The following is a 23,075-nucleotide window of genomic DNA, read 5'->3' as shown; positions in this document are numbered from 1 at the left end:
TGTGTTAAGCCAAGACTGTTGATATAATTCTATTTTATGACATTTTATAAACATACCAGGCCCATTCACAAATAACTGGATCATAAACTGAACTATACATGGAATCTATAGCATGTTCTCATCAAATTAGCACATACTTACAAATAATGAGTTTATGCAATTAGTTTATAGAATGTCCATTACTAGAAGAACACACAAACACAAAATAAAACCATTAGTCTTCACTACCTCTTTCGCATAATTTATTATTCACTCTTGTTATTTATTTTGGGTATTAGAAAAATAAAAGAAAAATGGGGACTTTATCAAGGTTGAATTAGTAAAGACGCTATTTCAAAGTATTTATAAGTACATGAAAGAGTCCTGGTAGTACAATGGTTAAGGGCTCAGCTGCTAATCAAAAGGCTAGTGGTTCAAACACACCCAGCAGCTCCCTAGGAGAAACACCTAGAAAGGTCCTATTTTGTTGTTGTTGTTGCTAGGTGCCATCGAATCATCTCCGATTCATAGCAACCCTATGCACAGCAGAATGAAAAATCCTATGGGGTAGTTCTAGTCTGTCACATGGGGTTATGAGTTGAAATTGACTCAACGGCATCTAACAACAACATCAGTACATGAATACAGAGGTGCTATTTATCATTAAAGGAGACCTGCTGGTGCAGTGATTAAGCACTTGGCTGCTAACCAAAAGGCTGGCAGTTGGAAATCTACCAGCTACTCCACAGGACAAAGATGTAGTAGTCTGCTTCCATGAAAATTACAGCCTTGGAAACCCAATGGGGCAGTTCTACTCTGTCCTATAGAGTTGCTTAGGATTTGGAACAGACTTGACTGGCTGTGGTAGTTGTGTTTCAACTTGGCTGGGCGTGGTTTTGAGTAGCTGGACAGTTGGATGTAGTTATTCCCCGTGATGAGACTGGTAATCAACTCCATGGTGGAATCTACTGGAGCAGCTGAGTAGCTGCCTTAGAGATGTGGTCTGCTTCCAGTATTATAAGAAGAAGCTTTGAGGAAGGTCTCAAGCTTTTTGGCACACTGGGACCCTGCATGTAGCCAAGTCTTCACCTCAGTGGCTGGCCATGTTGTCTGCGGAGCTTAGGATTGTTGCTGGACTTGAACTAGTGGCCTTCTGTGCTGTCTGATAATTTTGGGACTTTTCTTTTTCGACCTTGGGTTTGCCAGCCAGTAGCTGTCTGAGTTAAAAGAAGCCTCCAGCTTTAGTGGGCTGGGAGCAAAAGGCACAGCTGAAGCCCAAGGTCAAGGGGCTTTCACACAGCCCCTAGAGCTAGCACTTTGAATTCGGACTTCTAGCCTCCTGAACTGCAGGAGAATAAATCCCTGTTTGTTAAAGCCATCCCATTTGTGGACCTGCACTAGAGGACCAAAACAATGGCAATGAATATGTATCATTAAAGCTTTACATTTTTATCTACATTGCCCTTGAATCCTTAAATAATTAAATAAGAGAATACTTACACTATCCACAATCCAGCTGAAGTAAACAAGGTAAATACAAGAGGCAAAAACATCCAGACGCTGCATTTCTTCCCATCCATGCCTGTAATGCTGAAATAAAATGAATGGATATTAATAATTAGGACAAACATTTACTTCACTCTTTCAAGATGGGAAGGAAGTTTTGTTTAACTGAAAAAAAGCATATTCTATGAACCATGTTTTATAAAACCATGATTCAAATCCGTATGATTTCTGCCACCTACACATGTGGGAAATTCTTTGAGCAGTTAACATGGATGATTATCACTTAGCATTAAATATTCCAGAGTCTTCACTGAGAACTTGTTGGAAATTTTCATAAAGACATATATCTCTATACAGTCATAAGTAGTTCTAAGAAGAACAAAAGTATTTAGGTTGGATTTAGGAGAAGAATTAGGTACTAAAGGCATATTCCAACCTACTTTTAATGCTATTATTAACCTTTATGGATTTATGGAGTTGTTGTACACGCAGACAAAAGTGTTAGGAACAAATGGTTACTAGACACATATTGGCAACACAGGAGAAAATGACAAATGTTTTGCAAATTCAAACTGTTCTCATGACATTATTGAGCAACTATCCCAGAACACCCTGAAGATGAATGCGTCAGGAAATAACATATTGTTTAGGACTTTACCACCATCAAAACATATTGGGAAAAAAACGTAGATGCCAGGCATTTTGGATGTTATATTTTAAAGCAAAAATACATGAATGAAAAAAACAGTGAAAGCTAGAGGCTTCAGAAGTATCTATGAAAAAAAAAATTACTGGAACTGAACAGAAAAAAATAACTAGTCATTGCTTTACTTCTATCTAATATATCCTACATATACCAACACAACCCTTCAGGAAAAAGATATCCTGTTCTGAGAAAATAAAGTACCTTACTGACCTTCACTCATGACATGATAAACATAAGGATAATATGATTAAAAGGCACCTATAGGGAGATGTTGTTGTTGTTGTTGTTGTTATGTGCCGTCGAGTCGGCCCCAACTCACAGTGACCCCTCCTTGGGTTGCCGAGGCGGTATCACTATGGAAGTAGATTGCCCAACCTTCCTTCCAAGGAGTGGCTGGTGTGTTTGAACCACCAGCCTTCTGGTTATCAGTCAAGTGCCTTAGGCACTATGCTACCAGAGCTCCTAAGGGAGGTGTTACTGTTCATTATTTTGGGTTTTAGCATTTACTACAACAAGTTCATTTACTGGGTTTGAACCAGTACCATCATATTTCTGAGTGCTTCTATGACACCTGCTTTCACATACTAAGACTTTCTGGACCTTCCAAGAGTTGAGACCAGAGAAAGAATATGGTGCTTACTTTAGGCTGGTGAGTCAATCTGTTCTACAAAGTTTCAGGAAGATCTCAGTTCCCAGAACTGACCTACATGATTAGGTAGATCTTTCAGACCAGAAGATACTTGGGTATAATATGTCTATGAAAGTTGTGCCTTAGTCTAAACATCTATCTGAGCAGGGATGTCAAATAAATTACAAATGACATTAGAGCCACTCTTAATGATTTTTTTTTTTAAAACTGTGATTTGGGTGAAAGTTTACAGAGCAAATTCACTTTCCATATAGCAGTTCACATACTTTGTCTCATGACATTGACTACAATGCAACAGCTTCCCTCCCTCTTCCTCCCCATAGTTACCTCTTCCCTGTGTCCTTCCCTCCATGCACTCCTGCCCCCTGAGCTATGTCTGTGTGCATACACAGCCCTTCTATTCTCCCACGATTGATCTCTCCAAGGAGTGTATCAACCTAGTGTAAATTTCACCTTATATGCCTGTCTTTTGTTTGGCTGGAAGCCACAGGTGTGGGTTCAATTCCAGACCTGATGGTCAGCTAGGGGCCATAGTCTCAGTGGTTCCACCAAGCTCTATCAGACCAGCAACCAGCAAACTTGGTCCTTCCCCCCTCCCCCAAATAATTTTGAGTTTTGTTCCACATTGTTCTCCCACTCTATCCAGGATCTCCTACAGAGATCACTCTCCGAGTGGTTGACAGTGGTAGCCAGGCACCATCTAGTTCTTCTGGTCTCACAGTCATAAAGGCTGAGGAATGCATGGTCTACCAGTCGCCTCAAGTAATTGTTTTCATGCATCTTTGGTTTTCTTCATTCTTCTTTGCTCTGGATGAGGAGAGACACATCGTTGCACTTAGATGGCTGCTTGCAAGCTCTTAAGATCCCAGTCACTACTCGCCAAAGTAGGAGGTGGAACTATGTTTTGTGTAGTATGTTATGTCAACTGAGCTTGATGTCCCCTGCGACTATGGTCCCGACCCCACAGGTCCAACTACTCACTCGCTCTGGGTAGCTGGCTGTGCTCAAGAAGTGACTACAAACTCATCCCTTGTCAGCTCTACTATGTTGTTGTTGTTGTTGTTATGTGCCGTCGAGTCGCCCCAACTCATAGCGACCCCTCCTTGGGTTTCCGAGGCAGTATCACTACGGAAGTAGGATTGCCCAACCTTACACCTGGGAATTCTTACAGAACATAGCAATACACTTGCAGAAACATTGTCTGCCAACCCTATACATGGCACACTGCCCCCTGCATAGACATATGTAATAGTTCAGCCTGTCCACCTGTATATCCATGTTTACTTTCACTGACAACACAGGACTATATGTGCAAAAGGGTTCATCTTTGTTGTCTGTACCTCCCATCACTCTCAATGAAGTTAATTCAATGTGATCCAGTTCACAATTATGGATAACCTAGTTGTACCAGGGAAGTAGATGGTTCATGAAAATGAGGGAAACCCTCAATGAGATGGATTGACACAATAGCTGAAACAATGGACTCAAACATTCGAATACCAGGCAACATTTCATCTGTTACACAGAAGGTCGCCAGAAGCCAGAGAAAATGTGATGACAACTAAAAACAACAACAACAACAACTTGTGCCAGGAGTTATACCAGGTGGTGGAAATATTAAAATGGAGTCTAATGAATATGACTATTTATATGTACTAATCTATGTAATATATAAAGGCCACTTTATGAACTAGTGGGTCATGTCTATTCAGGTTGTAATAGGGAAGACTGATGAATATTTTAAGCATACATAATATGGCTAGTCAGTATCCATTTCTTTATGTCCAGAAAACTGTGGGCTCATAATAAAATCTATCTTACATTAACAATAATAACTTCATCAGTAGTAAAGATGTAGAGGGAGTATAGAAAATAAAGGTAGTGATTTAGTATATAAAACCAATTACTCTAATGGTCACAGGGGACATCAAGCTCAATTGGCAGGATATACTATACAAAAACATTGTTCTACATCCTACTTTGGTGAGTAGCAACTAGGGTCTTAAAAACTTACAAGTGGCCATCTAGATGTTAATGATGGGTCTCTCCTCATCCAGAACAAAGAAGAATGAAGAAAAGCAAAGACACATGGAAACAATTAGTCCACAGGACTGGTAGACCATGTGATTCTCAGACTATAAGACCATGAGACCAGAAGAACTAGATGGTGCCCTGCCACCACTGTTAACCACTCAGAGGGGGATTGGTGCAGGAGATCCTTGACAGAGAGGGAGAACAATGTGGAACAACAAAAACAAAAACAAAAAAGACCAGATTTTCTGGTCTGACAGAGCCTAGTGAGACCCCTGAGACTATGGCCCCTAATTACCCTTCAGCCTGGAATTGAACTCACTCCTGTGGCTTCCAGCCAAACAACAGACAGGCATATGGGGTGAATATTGACATCAGGTAGATACATTCCTTGGAGAGATCAATCATGGGAGAACAGAAGGGCAGTGTTTGCACAGGGAGACAGCTTAGGGGGCAGGAGTACATGGGAGGGAAGGACATAGAGTAGAGGTTATGGGGAGAAAGTGGGAAGGAAGCTATTACATTGTGAGGAATTGCAGGCAATACCATGAGACAAAATGTGTATGAACTACTGTATGGAAAACAAATTTGTTCTGTGAACTTTTATCCAAGTCACAATAAATATTAATTTAATTTAAAAAAAAAAAAAAAAACAATTACTCTAGGTCTGGCCCTGGAATAGGGTGCTATGACAGGGTAAGTGCAGCAGAGATGGTTATACCTGAAAGAGTTAGGAGACCTAGTTCCTAGCTTTAGCTCTGTCAAAAATTGAATCTATGGCCCTGGACCAGTTAGTTAAATCTGTAACACCAACTGTGACATCTTGCTACACAAAGACTGTTGAATTCAAAGAGGAGAAAAGGATGTCAAAGACTGAGACTACACAGGGTGATGATACCCTGGGGTGGAGGTCACCAAAGTCCATTGTGTTGGTAGCTTTGCAGTATAGAATGCTGCAAAGTACTTAGAATTTTTCGGCCCAGAGGAACTCATATTTATTTGTTAACCATTTTCACAAGAGACTGGGGAGTAAATTAGAATACCAACTTATTAATGTATAGTGGGAAATTCAACTGTCAAATGGACAAATACTCATACTGGCTCCCCTTTCAGGAATGTCTAGAGAGGAATTAAAATTTGGATGCAGAGAAGTAGAGTGAAGAGTGTTAATGAGGCAATTCTAAGACCACAACATCAATTTACAATAGTTTTATGTATTAATTTCCTTTGAAGAGAGGCAGTGGAGATAGTTATGGCAAGGCATTTTGTCTAACTGAGTGGGAGACAGCAACTATGCCCATGCAACCCAACCATACCCACACCTCCTGCAGCTCCATCTACTGAGTGAGGGCCACCACTTGCTTCTGCACCAACTAGTCAACAATACATGACAGCCAACATGACCTGTTGTTGTTGTTGTGTGCTGTCGAGTCGGACTCGACTCAAAGCAACCCTTCCTTGGGTTTCTGAGGTGGTATCACTATGGAAGTAGATTGCCCAACCTTCCTTCTGAGGAGTGGCTGGTGGGTTTGAACTGCCAGGCTTATGGTTAGCAGTCAAGTAACTCACCCTAACTTCTCTTCACAAAGAGTTAACAGAGATCTGTGTAGCCACTTTCACACTATCGCACCCACCAGGAGACAGGTGGTAAGTGTGTAAGTACTGTCAACTAGGGAATAGAGAGGCACAGTAACCTGCTTACTCAGATAGACCCAAACAAAACAAGGAAACAAAAATCTTGCATGACTCACCTCCAACACACAATCACCAATTAAATATAAATACAACAATGTCACAATGTCTTGGAGACAACAGACCATCACAGTCCACACAAAGAAGCAAGAAAAAGCAGTAGAAACATGATACCAGGACACAGACCCAGAACACATCCCTGAGGAAGAAGCAGTATTGGAACTCCCTAATAAGGAATTCAAAAGAATTATGTTTAGGTACCTTCAACAGATTGAGAGACAGATCAAGGAAAACACTGACTAAATTAAGGAAAACACAGACAAAACCCTAGAAAATTTTCAGAAGAAAATACAAGAACAAAATGACAAAATAAATGAAAAATTAGAAATGATACAAAATCTACAGAGAGAAATCCAGAAGATTAATACTAAATTTTCAGAAATAGATAACACATTGAAAGGCACAGAAGTAGAAATTAATCAATGGAAGATAGAGTTAGGGAGATGGAGGACAAATACCTCAATACTTCTTTAGAAAGGGATCGATCAGAAAAAAGATAAAAACAAAATTAAGAAAGTCTAATATTCATGTGGGATACCATCAAAAGGAATAACCTATGTGTAACTGGAATTCCATAACAGGAAGTGAAAAAGAAAACCACTGAGAAAAATGTCCAAGATTTGTTGGAAGAGAATTTCCCTGATATGATGAAAGATGAGAATATATCCATTCAAGAAGTCCATTAAACTGCAAACAGGATAGACCCCCAAGAGAAAATCACCAAAACATATCATAATCAAACTCACCAAAACCAAAGACAAAGAAAGAATCCTGAAACCAGCACAGGAAAAACAAAAAGTTACCTACAAAGGGCAACCAATAAGACTAAGCTCTGATTTCTCAGCAGAAACCATGCAGGTAAGAAGGCAATGGGATGGTATATATAAAACCCTGAAAGAGAACAATTTCCAACCAAGAATTATATTTGTTGTCAGCAAAATTGTGCCTCAAATATGATGGTGAAATTAGGAGATTTTCAGATAAGCAGAAATTAAGGGAATTTATTAAAACCAGACCAACCTTACCAGAGATGCTAAAAGGAGTCCTCTGTACAGAGCTCCAACAACAGCAAACAACAACTGACCATTAAGACATATGATGACATAAACCAGAAACCAACCCAGTTATAGAAGTCTCCAAAGTAAGATTGTAAACAGGAACCAGAGACATCATTTGGCAAATGAAGACAACTACAAAACAAAAGTGGAGGGGAAAGGAAAACCAAGGGATCAGGACAGAGCAAACAAATGGCAGAGAGATCCAGGTAAGGGGAACGACCCAGGACCCACCCTCTGCCCCCCAAGTGGCAGGAAAGTGGAGGGGAAAGGAAAACCAAGGGATCAGGACAGAGCAAACAAATGGCAGAGAGATCCAGGTAAGGGGAACGACCCAGGACCCACCCTCTGCCCCCCAAGTGGCAGGAAAGTGGAGGGGAAAGGAAAGGAAAGCCAGGGGGACCAGGACAGAGCAAGCAAGTGGCAGAGGGATCCAGGTAAGGAGAGGGACCCATACCCCACCCCCTAAAGTGACAGGAAAGCAGAGAGGAAAGGAAAGAAAAGCCAGGGGGACCAGGACAGAGCGAGCAAGCAGCAGGGAGCCAGGTAAGGGGAGGGTGGAGAGGTTTTACACAGCTAAGGGAGACAAACTTGTCTGTCAGTTGTTGTACTGTGGTGGCATGTTGCTGTGAGGCTTAAGGCTGTGCCACTGGTGTTTCAAACACCAGCAGGGTTGCACGTGGTGCACAGCTTTCAGTGCAGCTTGCAGACTGAGACAGACTAGGAACAAGGAAGAGGCCATCCACTTCTCAAAGAATTGGCCAGGGAAAACCTTATGAATAGCACACAAACACTGTTACATTACTAGGAAACCATATGAATAGCCCAGAAACACTGTCTGATATAGTGCATGACGACGAGTTACTTAGGTCCAAAGGCTCTCAAAATACGACTGGGAAAGAGCTGCATCATCAAAGTAGAACTAACCTTAATGATATGGGTAAAGTAAAGCTTTCAAGACCTCCATTTGCTGATGTGACATAACTCAATTTAGGAGAAACAGCTGCAAACATCCATTAGTAATCAGAACATGGAATGTATGAAGTATGAATCTAGGAAAACTGGGAGTTGTCAAAAATGAAATGGAATGCATACAGATTGATATCCTAGGCATTAGTGAACTGAAGTGGACTGGTTTTGGCCATTTTGACTCAGATAACCATATGATCTACATATGTCATACCAGGAATGACAATTTGAAGAGGAATGGTGTGGCACTCATCATCACAAAAGATATTTCAAGATTTGTCCTGAAGTACAGTGCTGTCAGTGATAGGATAATATCCATACACCTACAAGGAAGATCAGTTAATACAACTATTATTCAAATTTATGCACCAACCACCAAAGCCAAAGATGAGGAAATTGAAGATTTTTATCAACTTCTCCAGTCTGAAATTGACCAAACATACAATCAGGATGTGTTAATTATCACTGGTGACTGGAATGCAAAAGTTGGAAACAAAGAAGAATCAACGTAGTTAGAAAATTTGGCCTTGGTGACAGAAATAACGCTGGAGATCACATGATAGAATTTTGCAAGACTAACGACTTACTCATAGCAAATACCTTTTTATTCAACAATACAAATGGCAGCTAAACACATGGAATTCACCAAATGGAATACACAGGAATCAGATTGACTATGTCTCTGGCAAGAGGTGATGGAAAAGCTCAATATCTTCAGGCAAAAGAAGGCCAGGAGCTGATTGTGGAACAGATGATCAACTGCTCATATGCTCATATCTTTAACTTCAACTAGAAGTTAAAGACAATTAAAACAAGTCCACGAGAGCCAAAATATGATCTTGAATGCATCCCTCCTGAATTTAGAGACCAGCTAAAGAATAGATTCAATGCATTGAACACCAATGACTGAAAACCAGAATGGGATGACATTAAGAACATCATCCATGAAGAAAGCAAGAGGTCATTAAAAAGATGAGGAAAAAAAGAAAAGACCAAAATGGATGTCAGAAGAGACTCTGAAGCTTGCCCTTGAGTGGAGAGTAGCCAAAGCAAATGGAAGAAATGACAAGATAAAATAGCTGAACAGAAGATTTCAAAGAACAGCTTGAGCAGACAAAGCCAATTACTATAATGAAATGTGCAAAGACCTGGACTTAGAAAACCAAGAGGGAAGAACATGCTTGGCATTTCTCAAGCTGAGGGAACTGAGGGAAAAAATTAAGCCTTGGGTTGCAATACTGAAAGATTCTATGGGCAAAATATTGAACGCTGCAGGAAGCATCAAGAGATGGAAGGAATACATAGTCACTGTACCAAAAAGAACTGGTAGATCTTCATCCATTTCAGGAGGTGGCATATGATCAAGAACCAATGGTACCGAAGGAAGAAGTCAAAGCTGCATTGAAGTAACTGCTGAAGAACTAGGCTCCAGGAATTGACGGAATACACAATGAGATGTTTCAACAAACGGATGCCCCACTGGAGGCATTCACTTGGTTATGCCAAGAGATTTGGAAGACAGCTATCTGGCCAACTGACTGGGAGAGATCCATATTTTTACTCATTCCAAAGAAAGGTGATCCCACAGAATGTGGAAATTACGGAACAATATGATTAATATTGCATGCAAGTAAAATCTTACTGAAGATAATTCAAAAATGGTTGCAGCAGTATATTGACAGAGAACTCCCAGAGGTACAAGCTGGATTCAGTGGAACAAGGGATATCACTGCAGATGTCAGATGGATCTTGGTTCAAAGCAAAACATACCAGAAAGATGTTTACTTGTGTTTTATTGACTATGCAAAAGCATTTGATTGTGTGAATCATAACAAATTGTGGATAACACTGAGAAGAATGGGAATTCCAGAACACTTAATTGTACTCATGAGGAATCTGTACATAGACCAGGAGGCTGTCATTCAAACAGAACAAGGAGACACTGTATGGTTTCAAATCAAGAAGGGAGCATGTCAGGGTTGGATCCTCTCACCAGACTTATTCAATCTGTATGCTGAGCAAATAATCTGAGAAGCTGGACTATATTAAGAAGAACGTGGCATCAGGATTGGAGGAAGAATCATTAACAACCTACGATATGCTGACGACACAACTTTGCTTGCTGAATGTGGGATGACTTGAAGCACTTACTGATGAAGATTGAAGAATACAGTCTGCAGTATGGATTACATCTCAATATAGAGAAAACAAAAATATTCACAATTGAACCTGTATGCAGCATCACGATAAATGGAGAAAAGATTGAAGCTGTCAAAGACTTCATATTGCTTTGTTCTATGATCAACACAAATGGAAGCAGCAGTTAGGACATCAGATGATGTATAGCACTGGGCAAGTCAGTTACAAAAGAACTCTTTCAAGTGCTGAGGAGCAAAGATGTCTCCTTGAGGAGTAAGATGCTCCTGACACAAGCCATGATATTTTTAATTGCCTCATATACATGTGAGAGCTAGACAATGAATAAAGAAGACCAAAGAAGAATGAATGCTTTTGAGTTGTGGTGCTGGCAAAGAGTGCTGAGAGTACCATGGACTGCTAAAAGAACTAACAAATTTGTCCTGGAGGAAGTACAGCCAGTATGCTCCTTGGAAACGAGAATGGCCAGACTTTGTCTCACCTACTTTGGTCATGTTATCAGAAGGAACCATTCCCTGGAGAAGGATGTCATGACTGGTAAAGTGGAGGGTTGATGAAAGAGGGGAAAGGCCTCAACGAGATGGATTGATATACTGGCTGTGGTGATGGGCTCAAGTATAGCAGAGATCACAGAGCTGGCATGGGACTGGGCAGTGTTTTCTTCTGTTGTGCATAGGGTTGCTATGAGTCAGAGACAACTCGATGGCACCTAACAACAACAAAAAAAAAAAAAAGGGGGAAAAGATAGTGTAGTTACAGAACTGCTAAATGGTGAGGAAGTCAAGAGAGTGGCAAGACAGAATGGACTGTTCTACACTCAGGGAGAAAATTATAAATCACTTGGTAACCTCAAAAAAAAAAAAGAAAAACCTTCACATTACAATAAAAAAGAGGACAAGCGCAAATATTTAGCAAATACTAAAACAACAGCAATGAAGGAAGTGATAACATGATTCATAAACAAAATGAGCTCAGCATGGAAAACTGTATGGAACAAAGAAATCAGCAATACCATGAAAAAAACACATAACAAAATGACAGCAACAAATTTATAATTGTCAATAATGACACTGAATGTAAATGGATTAAATGCACCACTCAAGAGACAGAGAGTTGCAGAATGGATAAGAAAACATAACCCACAAACATGCTGTCTATAAGAGACACACCTTAGAGACAAAGACAAAAAAGGATTAAAAATCAAAGGTTGGAAAAACATATATCAAGCAAATGGCAATCAAAAGACAGCAGGAATGGTGATACTAATTTCTGATCAAATTGAGTTTAAGACACAAAACACCATAGGAAGGACATTATATAATGATTCAAGGATCAATTGAACAAGAGGACATAACCATAATAAATATCTATCCACTCAGTGAAAGAGTCCCAAAATACATAAGTCAGACTTTAACAGAATTGAAAAGACAAATAGATGACTCCATAGTCATAGTAGGAGATTTCAATACACCACTTTCAATGAAAGATAGAATAACTGGAAAGAAACTCAAGAAAGACAGAGAAGAACTAAGCAATACAATCCACCAACTTGACCTTATAGATATCTACAGAGCACTTCACCAAAAAACAGCACAATATACAGTCTTTTCCAGTGCACATGGAACATTCTCCATGAGAGACCATATATTAGGTCATAAGGCAAGCCTCAATGAATTTAAAAACATTGTAATACTGCAAAGCATCTTCTCAGACCACAATGATACAAAATTAGAAATCAGCAATAGGAAGATCAATGGCAAAAGAGCAAACACATGGAAACTGAATAACACCCTCCTTAAAAATGACTGAGTAATGGAAGAAATAAAAATGAACTTAAAAAATTCCTTGAATCAAACGAGAATGAAAACACAACATACCAAAATCATTGGGACACAGAAAAAGCAGTCATCAGAGGCCAATTTATAGCAATAAATGAACACATCAAAAAAGAAGAAAGACCTCAAATCAACACCTAAACCAACATCTCCAATAATTAGAAAAAGAGCAGCAAAAAAAAAAAAAAAAAAAAAAAAAAAAAAAAAAGAAGAAGAAGAAGAAGAAGAAGCCTACAATCACCAGAAGAAAAGAAATAAAGATTCAAGCAGAAATAAAAGAAACAGAAAATAGAAAGACAACAGAAAAAATCAACAAGACTAGAGGTTGGTTGTTTTAAAAGATTAACAAAATTGACAAACTACTGGCACATTTAACAAAGGAAAAGAAGGAGAGAAAACAAATAACACAAACAAGAAACAAACTGGGTGACATCACAACAAAATCAACTGAAATAAAAAGGGTAGTATCAAAATACTATGAAGAACTGTACTCCAACAAATTCGAAAATCTAGAAGAAATGGACAGATTTCTAGAAACATACTAATTACCTAAATGAGCAGAGGCTGAGGTGAAGAAGTTGAACAGACCCATAACAAAAGAGGAAATTGAATAGGTCATAAAAAAATTACCAACAACAAAAAAAGCCCTGGCCCAGATGGTTTCATCAGAGAATTCTACCAAATGTTCAAATGAGAACTGACACCAATCTTACTCAAACTATTCCAGAACATAGAAAAATATGGAATCCTGCCTAATTCATTTTATGAAGCAAGCATAACCTTGATTCCAAAACGAGGCAAAGACATCACTAAAAACAAAAACTACAGACTAATAGCCCTCAGGAATATAGATGCAAAAATCTTCAACAAAATCCTAGCCAACAGACTCCAACCACATATCAAAAAACTAATACATTATGACCAAGTGGGGTTCATACCAGGTATGTAAGGATGGTTCAACGTTAGAAAAACAATCAATGTCATCTATCACATAAATAAAACAAAGGAAAAGAACTAGATGATCATATCAATCGATGCAGAAAAGGCATTTGACAAAATCCAACACCCCTTCCTCATCAAAACTCTCCGCAAAACAGGAATAGAAGGGACATTCCTCAACATAATAAAGGACATATATGCAAAACCAATAGCCAACATTATTCTCAATGGAGAGAGACTGAAACAATTCCCCCTGCAAACAGGAACCAGACATGGATGCCCTCTATCACCATTTCTTTTCAGCACTGTATTGGAAGTCCTAGCCAGAGCAATCCAGCCCACTGAAGCTGGAGGCTTTCTTCACTTGGGCAGCTGTTGGCTGCTAAGGTGACAAATCCAAGTTCAACAAGTAAAAAGGCACAGTCTTGATACAACCAAACTACATGGCAGGCCATTGATTCAAGTCCATTAAGAGTCCCCAGATCGGCAGACAACATGGCAGGGTGTTGAATAACAACTTGGCTACATGCAGAATTCAAGCATGCCAAAAGCTATAGACCATTCTTTTTTTACTATTATTATTGTGATTTGGGTGAAAATATACAGAGTAAATTCACTTTCCATACAGCAGTTCACATACACGTTGTTTCATGACATTGACTACAATTTACCCCAATGCAACTGCTCCCCTCCCACTTCCTCCCGATAGTTACCTCTTCCCTGTGTCCATCCCTCCGTACACTACCGCCCCCTGAACTGTCTCCCTGTGCATTAACAGCCCTTCTTTCTCCCATGATTGTTCTCTCCAAGGAGTGTATCTACATCAGGTACATGTTCAACTCATATGCCTGTACAGACCATTCTTAAAGCTTTTCTTTATATACAGGAAGCAGGCTACATCCCTAAGGCAGCTACTCAGCTGCTCACAGTAGACTCCACCATGGAGCTGATTACCAGTCTCATCATGGGGAATACTACATCCAGTTGCCCAACCACTCAAAACCAAGCCCAATCAAGTTGACACATAATCTCAACTACCACAGATTTTATATATTTTTATTGTTGAGACTTAAAAAAAAAAGAGTGTGAGAGTTCACATATTCCAGATACTAATCCTTTGTTAGGTATGTGGCTTGCAAATATTTTCTTCCAGTCTATAGCTTACCTCTTCATTCCATTAACAGGGTCTTTTGAAGAGCAAAAGGTTTTTTTGTATTTTTTTTTTAATTTTGATGAGATGCTATTTATCGAATTTTCTTTTTATGGATCGTGTTTTTGGTGTCAAGCCTACAAACTCTTTACCTAGCACTAGATCCTGACGATGTTCTATTTTTTTCTAAAATATTATAGTTTTGCACTTTACATTTAAATCTGTGATCTGGTCATAGCTTTTTAGACCATAGATATATATTATTTTATCAAATTTGGTTAGACCTTGGACAGTTTATAAGTCACTTTCACAAGGATAAGGAAATATGTGATGATCTAAGTTGACCAAGTAGTAAAGGAAGATTCTTATAATAAAGTACATACATACATTTTAGCCACAATATATCCTACCACACCAGTTGCAATGGCAACCACAAGCATAAGCTTAAGAACAAGAAAACAGAGAGATATGTAGGTAAGTAAAAGGGGACAGATTCCTTACCTACTCCATCCCCCTATCCACCTTTGAGTTACCATGGAGACCTGAAGATCAAAGTACAAATCTCTTTCAGGACCAGTTACTGGTTTTGTTTACCCACCAAAGCTCCATCTGACATATCTTGACCTTTACTTCTTTCTCCCTCCCTTATGGAACTGTATTAACCAAAGCAGGGACTCAGTTATATACACTTCTCTCTTCTTGACCTAAAGGATCTATTTGTCCTTCATTGGTCCATACTCAGGTTATAATGTAACCAAAGAGCCTGCAGAAAGAAACATCACTGATGTGTTCTCTGATCTCTGTGCTGGAGAAGGACTCCTGGAGGTGCCAGGAGATGATGATTTGATTTGTTTTGGTTTCACAGCTTGACTGGTTCAAATACTTGAGCCGAAGTACCTCTGTACATAAGTGAATAGATCTATTTAATGAACTCTTGTCACTTTGCCTCAATGTTATCTGAAATTAAAAAGTTAAAACCGAGTAGTTCTCTTTCTTCCATCCTTCCAGAAACCATTAAAATAAACCAGTCCATTGCTCCAAGTAGCACAGGAAAGTGTCACCCTAAGCTTATTCACATTTTCTGGAAAGGGCAAGTTCTACTCTTTTGAATTTGAGGATTTCTTTGAGCTAAATCAACAAGGCACCTACAAGCTGGGAGAATATTCTTGTCCCTTAAAGGAAAAAGGGAGGAAAGGAAGATACTACATATTATCAATACAGTTTTATTTTTGCATTCTGAATTACACTTATTTTCTATTTGGTATAATATTTAATCCATTGATACTAATCTTCAAACACTATCTCATCGTTAAAAAACTCAGGATAATTGTTCTTATGTCCCAACTACCAGAAGAACAAACATGCTGGAAAAAGTACAGCCAGAATGCTCCTTAGAAGCAAGGATGGTGAGACTTCATCTTGTGTATTTTAGACATGTTATCAGGAGGAACAAGTCTCTGGAGAAGGACACGCTTGGTAAAGTAAAGGGTCAGCAATAAAGAGGAAGACCCTCAATGAGATGGACTGACACAGTGGCTCCAAGAATGGGCTCAAACATATCAACGATTGTGAGGTTGGTGCAGGCCCAGGCACTGTTTTGTTCTGTTGTACACAGGGTCACTGTGAGTCAGAACCAACTTGACAGCACCTAACAACAACAACAGTTGGTTAACTATATCTGGAACAATGCCACTAATGTGTTTCTGACAAAAGGAGGAATGGAGCCAGAATTTCATAAACCTTGAAAGAGTTCTGGCATTTAGATCTGGTTTGGAAGCCTCTCTTCCAAATGATTTCAAAGCTGTTATCCAGATGGTCCAGTCTTCTTAAGAGCCAACACTGCCAACTCTCTGTACATTTCTATCATGGATTCTTTTCTTCCAACAATATCATTGCCAAAGTTTGAGTGATCTTTGCTCTCTTTTACCTTGTCTGTGCCTACGGGTGCTCTTCAACACTTTGAGTCAGATGGTGAAAATATGGATCTCCTACCTGCTCCCTTTGCAATCGGCTGTGTCTGAAGTTCTCAAATTTCCTCAGAAAGGAAATGAACTGTATCAAAAAATTTGCGGTGGCTCCTAGTGTTGACATTATGGTTCTCTAGAGGAAGTCTTTTAGCTGAAGACATCCCAAAGAATACCTAGCCGTTTGAAAATGTAGGACCTCACAGAAGCAAACAAGGTGTAAAGTCCTTATTAGCTTGCTACATAAGACTCGAACTACTTTAATTCGTTCTAAAAGAGGTTCTTAGAGCATAAGCTAACAAAGTAATCAAAGAATACTGCATACTGCTAACAATGATGATCCTTGAAGACAAACTTTCTTTTCTGTCAAGCAATGGTAAAACTCCATTCTAGTTTCAATCTACAAATGGAAATGTAGAGTCCACTGGATCATCATCTTCTTTTACAGCTTTTCAAACTTTATTTGTGAGAAACCATTAATAAAAGTGACTGTGAAGTGACAAAAAAGTTAGATAAAGCTTTTTGGGGCAGGAAGTCTGTTATGAATTTGGACGGATTTTACACTACCTAGGATAATGGACTCTGGAGCATCATAATCAGCTCTGCCACTTACTAACTGTGTGACCTTAAATCAGTCCTCTCTGTGCCTCAGTTTCTTCATCAGCAAAGTGGAGATAATGACAGTACCTATTCACAGGGTTCTTATGAGGATTGAAAATGCATTTAAAGAACTCCTAACAGTTCCTAGCACACAGCAAGCCTCCAATAAATGTTAGCAATACTCCACTGCAACTGCTGTTCAGAGGCCAGTTATTTTCTTTTCATTTTGTAATTAATCAGGAAATGAGCTCTCTGCCACAGTAATTTTTCATTTTGCTCTCAGGGCCAGCTGGAATGGAGCAGGAAAGATTAATGAGTCACATGACCAGGACTGTCATGGTGTCAATGGACCAAGAGCATCCCTGATGTTTTTCCTTGATGTTTCTTAACCTTCTGGGAAACTTAAGTTATTTTCCATGTATATCATGGGAAAATGGGAAGGGCTTATACTATGTTGTAATTAATTTGCAATTATAAGAGGTAATGACAAGATCTGTTTTGTTTTCTTTTCCTAAAATGTTTACAGATTCTCAGATATAAATCAGCATGGAGAGATATAGAATAAAACCAACAAATAAGTCACACTCATTACGCTGACAGTTAAAATTTTGTTTTCACTGAATCCTAAGTTTGGGAAAGCAAGACATTTTGGAGGACCTGGTGTCACCTTTAGAATATGACTTCCCCTAATCAGACAAATATAAAGAGTATTATTCAATCTATGTGGTCAATTATTATACAATATTTTTGCAGTGGCAAGAAACAATATATTAATTAGTAAAGATTTCTGCAAACTATTACTATCTTAAAAAAAAGAAAAAGATGACTCCTAAGTAGAACCAATCAATGCAGACTGGTTTTTCTCCACTGCGCTCTTGATTCCTAAAAGCAATCATCTTCATTCAACTGACAGATGACTATAGGGATCTTTTTATGTTAGTGGCCCAAAGGATCATCTGCTGAGAAATAGACAGGACACACTCTCTCCACATCATTCACAGAATAATCCCAGAAAGAACTCCCTTCTATTAGTACTTCAATCCAACAACATCTTCTTAAAGGTTCTAAGCCAAGTTCCTCCTCAGAGTCCATTTATAGCTTAAATAATAAAAATATTGCCACATGTGGCAGATATAATTGCCAACCTAACAGTTGCTTCTCCCCTTTTGCTTAGCTAATGCAACTCTACAGGAGACCTGGTAATGCAGTGGTTAAGTTCTCAGCTGCTAACTGAAAGGTCAGCAGTTCAAACCCACCAATCGCTCCCTGGGAGAAGGATGTGGCAGTCTGCTTCCATAAAGATTGCATCTTTGGAAACTCCTATGGGCAGTTCTACTCAATCCTATAGGGTCGCTATGACTTGGAATAGACTTGACAGCAATAGATTACTAGAACTCTAATTTTATTCAGGAGAACACTGTATTCAGTCCAAGAATATAAATCATGATTGACTTGTGCCAATCAATGCTCTTTTGCTTTTCTTTACAGAGTACTTTTCAGATTCCTTTGGCCAACGACTTCCCCTAATGAGACAGATATAAACTGAGTAATCTACTGAGTAGCTAATGGAAAGAGCTTGTTTCCCTGATAATGGAGAGCCTGCCCCTTTCCTACTCACTCTTCTTTTCTATTTGGGATGCTGTAGTGAAAATATGATGCCTAGCACTATAGCAGCCATTCTGTAGCTATGCAACAACAAACACAAGCACTCAAAGCAGAGCAGAAAACGGTAAGAACTGAGTCCTTGGTAACATCAAGTCACTGCACCAAACTCCCCAAACCACTAACTTCCAAACATCTTGTAATGTGAAACAATTAAAAGTTTTTATTACTGTAGGTTTTGTATAGTACCAAAAGCTATTCCTCTTCTTCCATTATAAGAGCTCTAGTGGCGTAGTGCCTAAGGCATCTGACTGCTAACCAGAAGGCTGGCGGTTCAAACCTACCAGCCACTCCTTGGAAGGAAGATGGGGCAATCTATTTCTATAATGATACTAACGCGGAAACCCAAGGAAGCATTGCTATGAGTTGGAACCGACTCGACAGCAGTGAGTTCTTCCATTATAACTGGGCAAATGGCTACTCGGCTACACTATACTTACAACTTCCCTTGCAATTATATGCTGCCCTGTTCTGTTCAATGAAATGTAAGTTGAAGATTCATATCATAATGGTATTGAGTTATATAGGAGAAAGTCTCTATTTTCTTTTTTTCTAGAGGTGCTTACTGAAGTATTAAGGGATCAATTGGCATACTGTCTAAAACTTGCTTCAAAACACTTTATCAAAAGAATATGATATGGCAAGGTGTTAATTATTAAATTTGGCAATGGATATACAGGTGTGCACTATACTATTGTTTCTGCTTTTCTGTACATTTATAATAAAAAAGTAAAAACAAAAACAAAACAAAACAAAAAACCCTTAAACTCAGGGCACTGGTTTAACAATTGGGCAGTTGTTGTTAGGTATTGTTGAGGCGGCTCCGACTCATAGCAACCCTATGTACAACAGAACAAAACACTGCTTGGTCCTGTGCCATCCTCTCAGTCCTCGCCGCACTTGGGCCCATCGTTGAAGTCACTGTGTCAATCCATCCCATTGAGAGTCTTCCCCTTTTATGCTGACCCTCCACTTTACCAAGCATGATATCCTTCTCCAGACAATGGTCCCTCCTGACAATATGACCAAGTAGGTGAGATGAAGCCTGGCCATTCTCGCTTCCAAGGAGCATTTCAGCAGTAGACAGCCAGGGAACAGGTAAAGCCGGCTGAAGACCTTTGCTGTGCTGTAGCCAAACTTTCTCACTAAAGCTATCACCTGACAAAACTTGGAAGGCAAACCACATTCCTATTGAGCATATGCCTTTAGAAGAAATTGAAAAGAACCTGTGTATTAGTATGCATTAGCTGCTCTTTCAAGTTTTCCCCAAGGTATTATAGCATAAGAAAGAGAATAGCCTAGGGCAGAACTGATTTGACTTGCAAACAGAAATGCAAAGGAAGAGGAAGATTTTAGAAATTTGGGGCCTTGCAGGGTTGGAAAGCCAATGGCCTTTGTACCTCAAGCAGAGATTAGAGATAAGATAAGAATGCTGCCTTCATTCTCAAGTCTGTTGTTTCTGAGGCCTCAGTAAGCTGCCACTAAAAGGAGACAGGGAAGCACTGAGGGCAAGGAAGCAAAGAAACAAAGCAGGCTTAAGAGCCACATCTTGAAAAGAACTAAATTGTGAATACTGGCATACGAACGGGTGGGAAGCTAACAAATCAGAAGCCAGATAAATTTCTGAGGGGAATTATTACCAAAGGGACCACAACCAAGCCAGTAAAATCTTGTGATGGTTGCATCCTGCGACCAGCAAATTTCCACCCCACCAAGGAAGGCATATCCCCAACACCTATTTCACATTTGTTCAGAGAGGAAATTGAACAGGAAAAGCCAGCCTCCTTCTCTCAGGGCAAAGCTGGGAGTTCCTCCTGAAGAGCTGAACGAGGATCTAATCAGGGCATTAATTATCCCCTTCTATTGCCTACTCCAAGAGCTCTGGTAGCATAGTGGCTAAAGCACTTGACTGCTAACCAGAAGGCTGGTGGTTCAAACCCACCAGCCACTCCTCGGAAGGAAGGTTGGGCAATCCTACGTCTGTAGTGATACTGCCTCAGAAACCCAAGGAGGGGTCGCTATGAGTCGGGGCCGACTCGACAGCACATAACAACAACAACAACAACATTGCCTGCTCCAGGATTCCAACATTGCAATGGACCAGTGGCTGCTGTGTGCATTTGTTTCCCCCCTTTTTCAAATGGGAGTTTTAATTATGGTTTTTCTACCCCGTTCCACCATTGAAGGTCCCTGGGTAGTGCAAGCAGTTTGCACACAACTATTAAACAAAAGGTTGGCAGTTCAAACCACCCAACAGCACTGCAGAAGAAGAGTCTGGCAATCTGCTCCCATAAAGATCACGAACAAGAAAACCCTACGGAGCTCAGTTCTACCCTGTAACATACGTGATCACCATAAGTTGGAATAGACTCAACAGCAATGGGTTGGTTCCAGCATTGCATATGGAGTGTGCATATGTATATAAAAGGGAAGAGTGTTTGTCTTTAGTTCACAGGTTGCCAGACCATTAGGAACCAAATCTGAAGCTGATAGAAAGGACTGTGTATTATTCCAAAACCATGGGCTTTGAGGTGGTTCATTTACTGGATGGGGCTTTGGTTTGTCTCGCCTGCAGATGAAATGAGTATGATCTATGTGTAGGAAACAGGGCTTTCACAGACACCTAGTGGCCAGAGAGGCTGACTGTGGCAAAGACTGCTAGGTGTCTATGAAAATCTACTCTCCTCTTCTTCCATTGGGTTAGAGTAATAGCTAGGCATATGGCTGCCCATCTACACTACACTATCCAGCCTCCTCTGCACTGTGAAGGAACCATGGGACTAAATTCTTGCCAATGGAATGTGAGCAGAAGGGATATGTGCTACTTTCTGGCCACGCACATACATACACCACTCAGACACCCATTTCCTATGGGCTGGGATGGTGATGACCAAAAGCTAGGTTGAAGATGGCTTGGCTGTCCTGAACCACCCCTCCCCCACTGATATGGAACACTCACCCTAGGCTGATACATGAAGGAAAATGTACATTTCACTTTACAGACATATACTAGTCAGGTTTCTTGTTATAGAAACTGAAGCTTTTACTCTAACTAACACAGTCAGATATTCTGTTAATTGCAACCCAAACATCTTCTCTGATCCTACCACTGCCACTGAGTCAATTCTGACTCATAGCTACCTGATAGGGCAGAGGAGAACTGCCCATAGGGTTTCCAAGAGTGTAAATCTTTACAAAGTAGACTGACTCATTTTTCTCCCTCAGAGTGCTGGTGGGTTTGAACCATTCAATCTTTTTTTGGTTAGCAGCCAAATGCTTTAACCACTGCACCACTGTTCCCAATTAAGAATGAGAAAGCCACTCTGTTCATGAGCTATTTGAGAGGTACATTGATTCACAAACCAAACCAAACCAAACTCACTGCCATCGAGTCCAATCCAACTCATAGAGACCCCTCCTTGGGTTTCCGAGGCAGTATCTCTACAGAAGTAGATCACCCAACCTTCCTTCCAAGCAGTGGCTGGTGGACTTGAACCGCCAGCTTTCTGGTTAGCAGTCAAATGCTTTAGGCACTACACCACCAGAGGTGATTCACAGGTGATATTAACTTAACAAAATCCTGCCCTGTGAATCAGATAGTACTCAAGAGTTCCAAAGGACTAGGTTGGTTCTCCAAGTACATGGCAGAAAAAAATCATTGCTTCTTTGCTCAGCAATGTTTATACACAAACACAGTTATATAAGTGCTCAGCTACTAGTCAAAATGTTGATGGTTCAAACCACCCAGAGGCATCTTGGAAGACAGGTCTTGCAAACTGCTTCTGAAAGTTCACAGCCTTGAAAACCTTACAGAGCATTTCCACTTTGCATACATGGGGTCAACATGAGTCAGAATCAATTCAATGGCAACTAATAGTAACAACAAATGTTGTGACATATACACACACATGCACACACACACATATGTGTGTGTGTGTGTGTGTATATATATATTACAAGGATTTTCTAAATACACACACATACTTTTCCCTAAAGAGTTAGCTGTATTTCATAGATCTTGAGTCAAATAAATACTCATAGTATCCTGGGGGGTAGAAAAAGGCTGGGAACACTACTAATTTTATTTCACAGATGACAATTAAGTGCTCACTCTGGTCATG

At 39.8% G+C, this 23,075-nt stretch overlaps 1 protein-coding gene across 1 annotated transcript in view; it reads right to left on the bottom strand.

Annotated features, from left to right (window-relative positions):
• Nucleotides 1–23,075, bottom strand: part of TMEM150C (transmembrane protein 150C) — a 113,763-nt gene that overhangs the window by 25,760 nt on the left and 64,928 nt on the right. Inside the window, exon 2 of the mRNA XM_007946817.2 lies at nucleotides 1,480–1,569. Within this exon, the coding sequence (XP_007945008.1) occupies nucleotides 1,480–1,559 (80 nt within the window). The 5' untranslated portion in view covers nucleotides 1,560–1,569. The remainder of the gene's footprint in view (nucleotides 1–1,479; nucleotides 1,570–23,075) is intronic.

This window comes from Orycteropus afer, unplaced genomic scaffold (genome assembly GCF_000298275.1).
Source record: "Orycteropus afer afer isolate SDZICR_OR568_19922 unplaced genomic scaffold, OryAfe1.0 scaffold00172, whole genome shotgun sequence".
Lineage (NCBI taxonomy): Eukaryota > Metazoa > Chordata > Mammalia > Tubulidentata > Orycteropodidae > Orycteropus > Orycteropus afer.
Note: the sequence above shows the minus strand (reverse complement) of the source record. Positions and strands in the feature narration are given on the sequence as shown.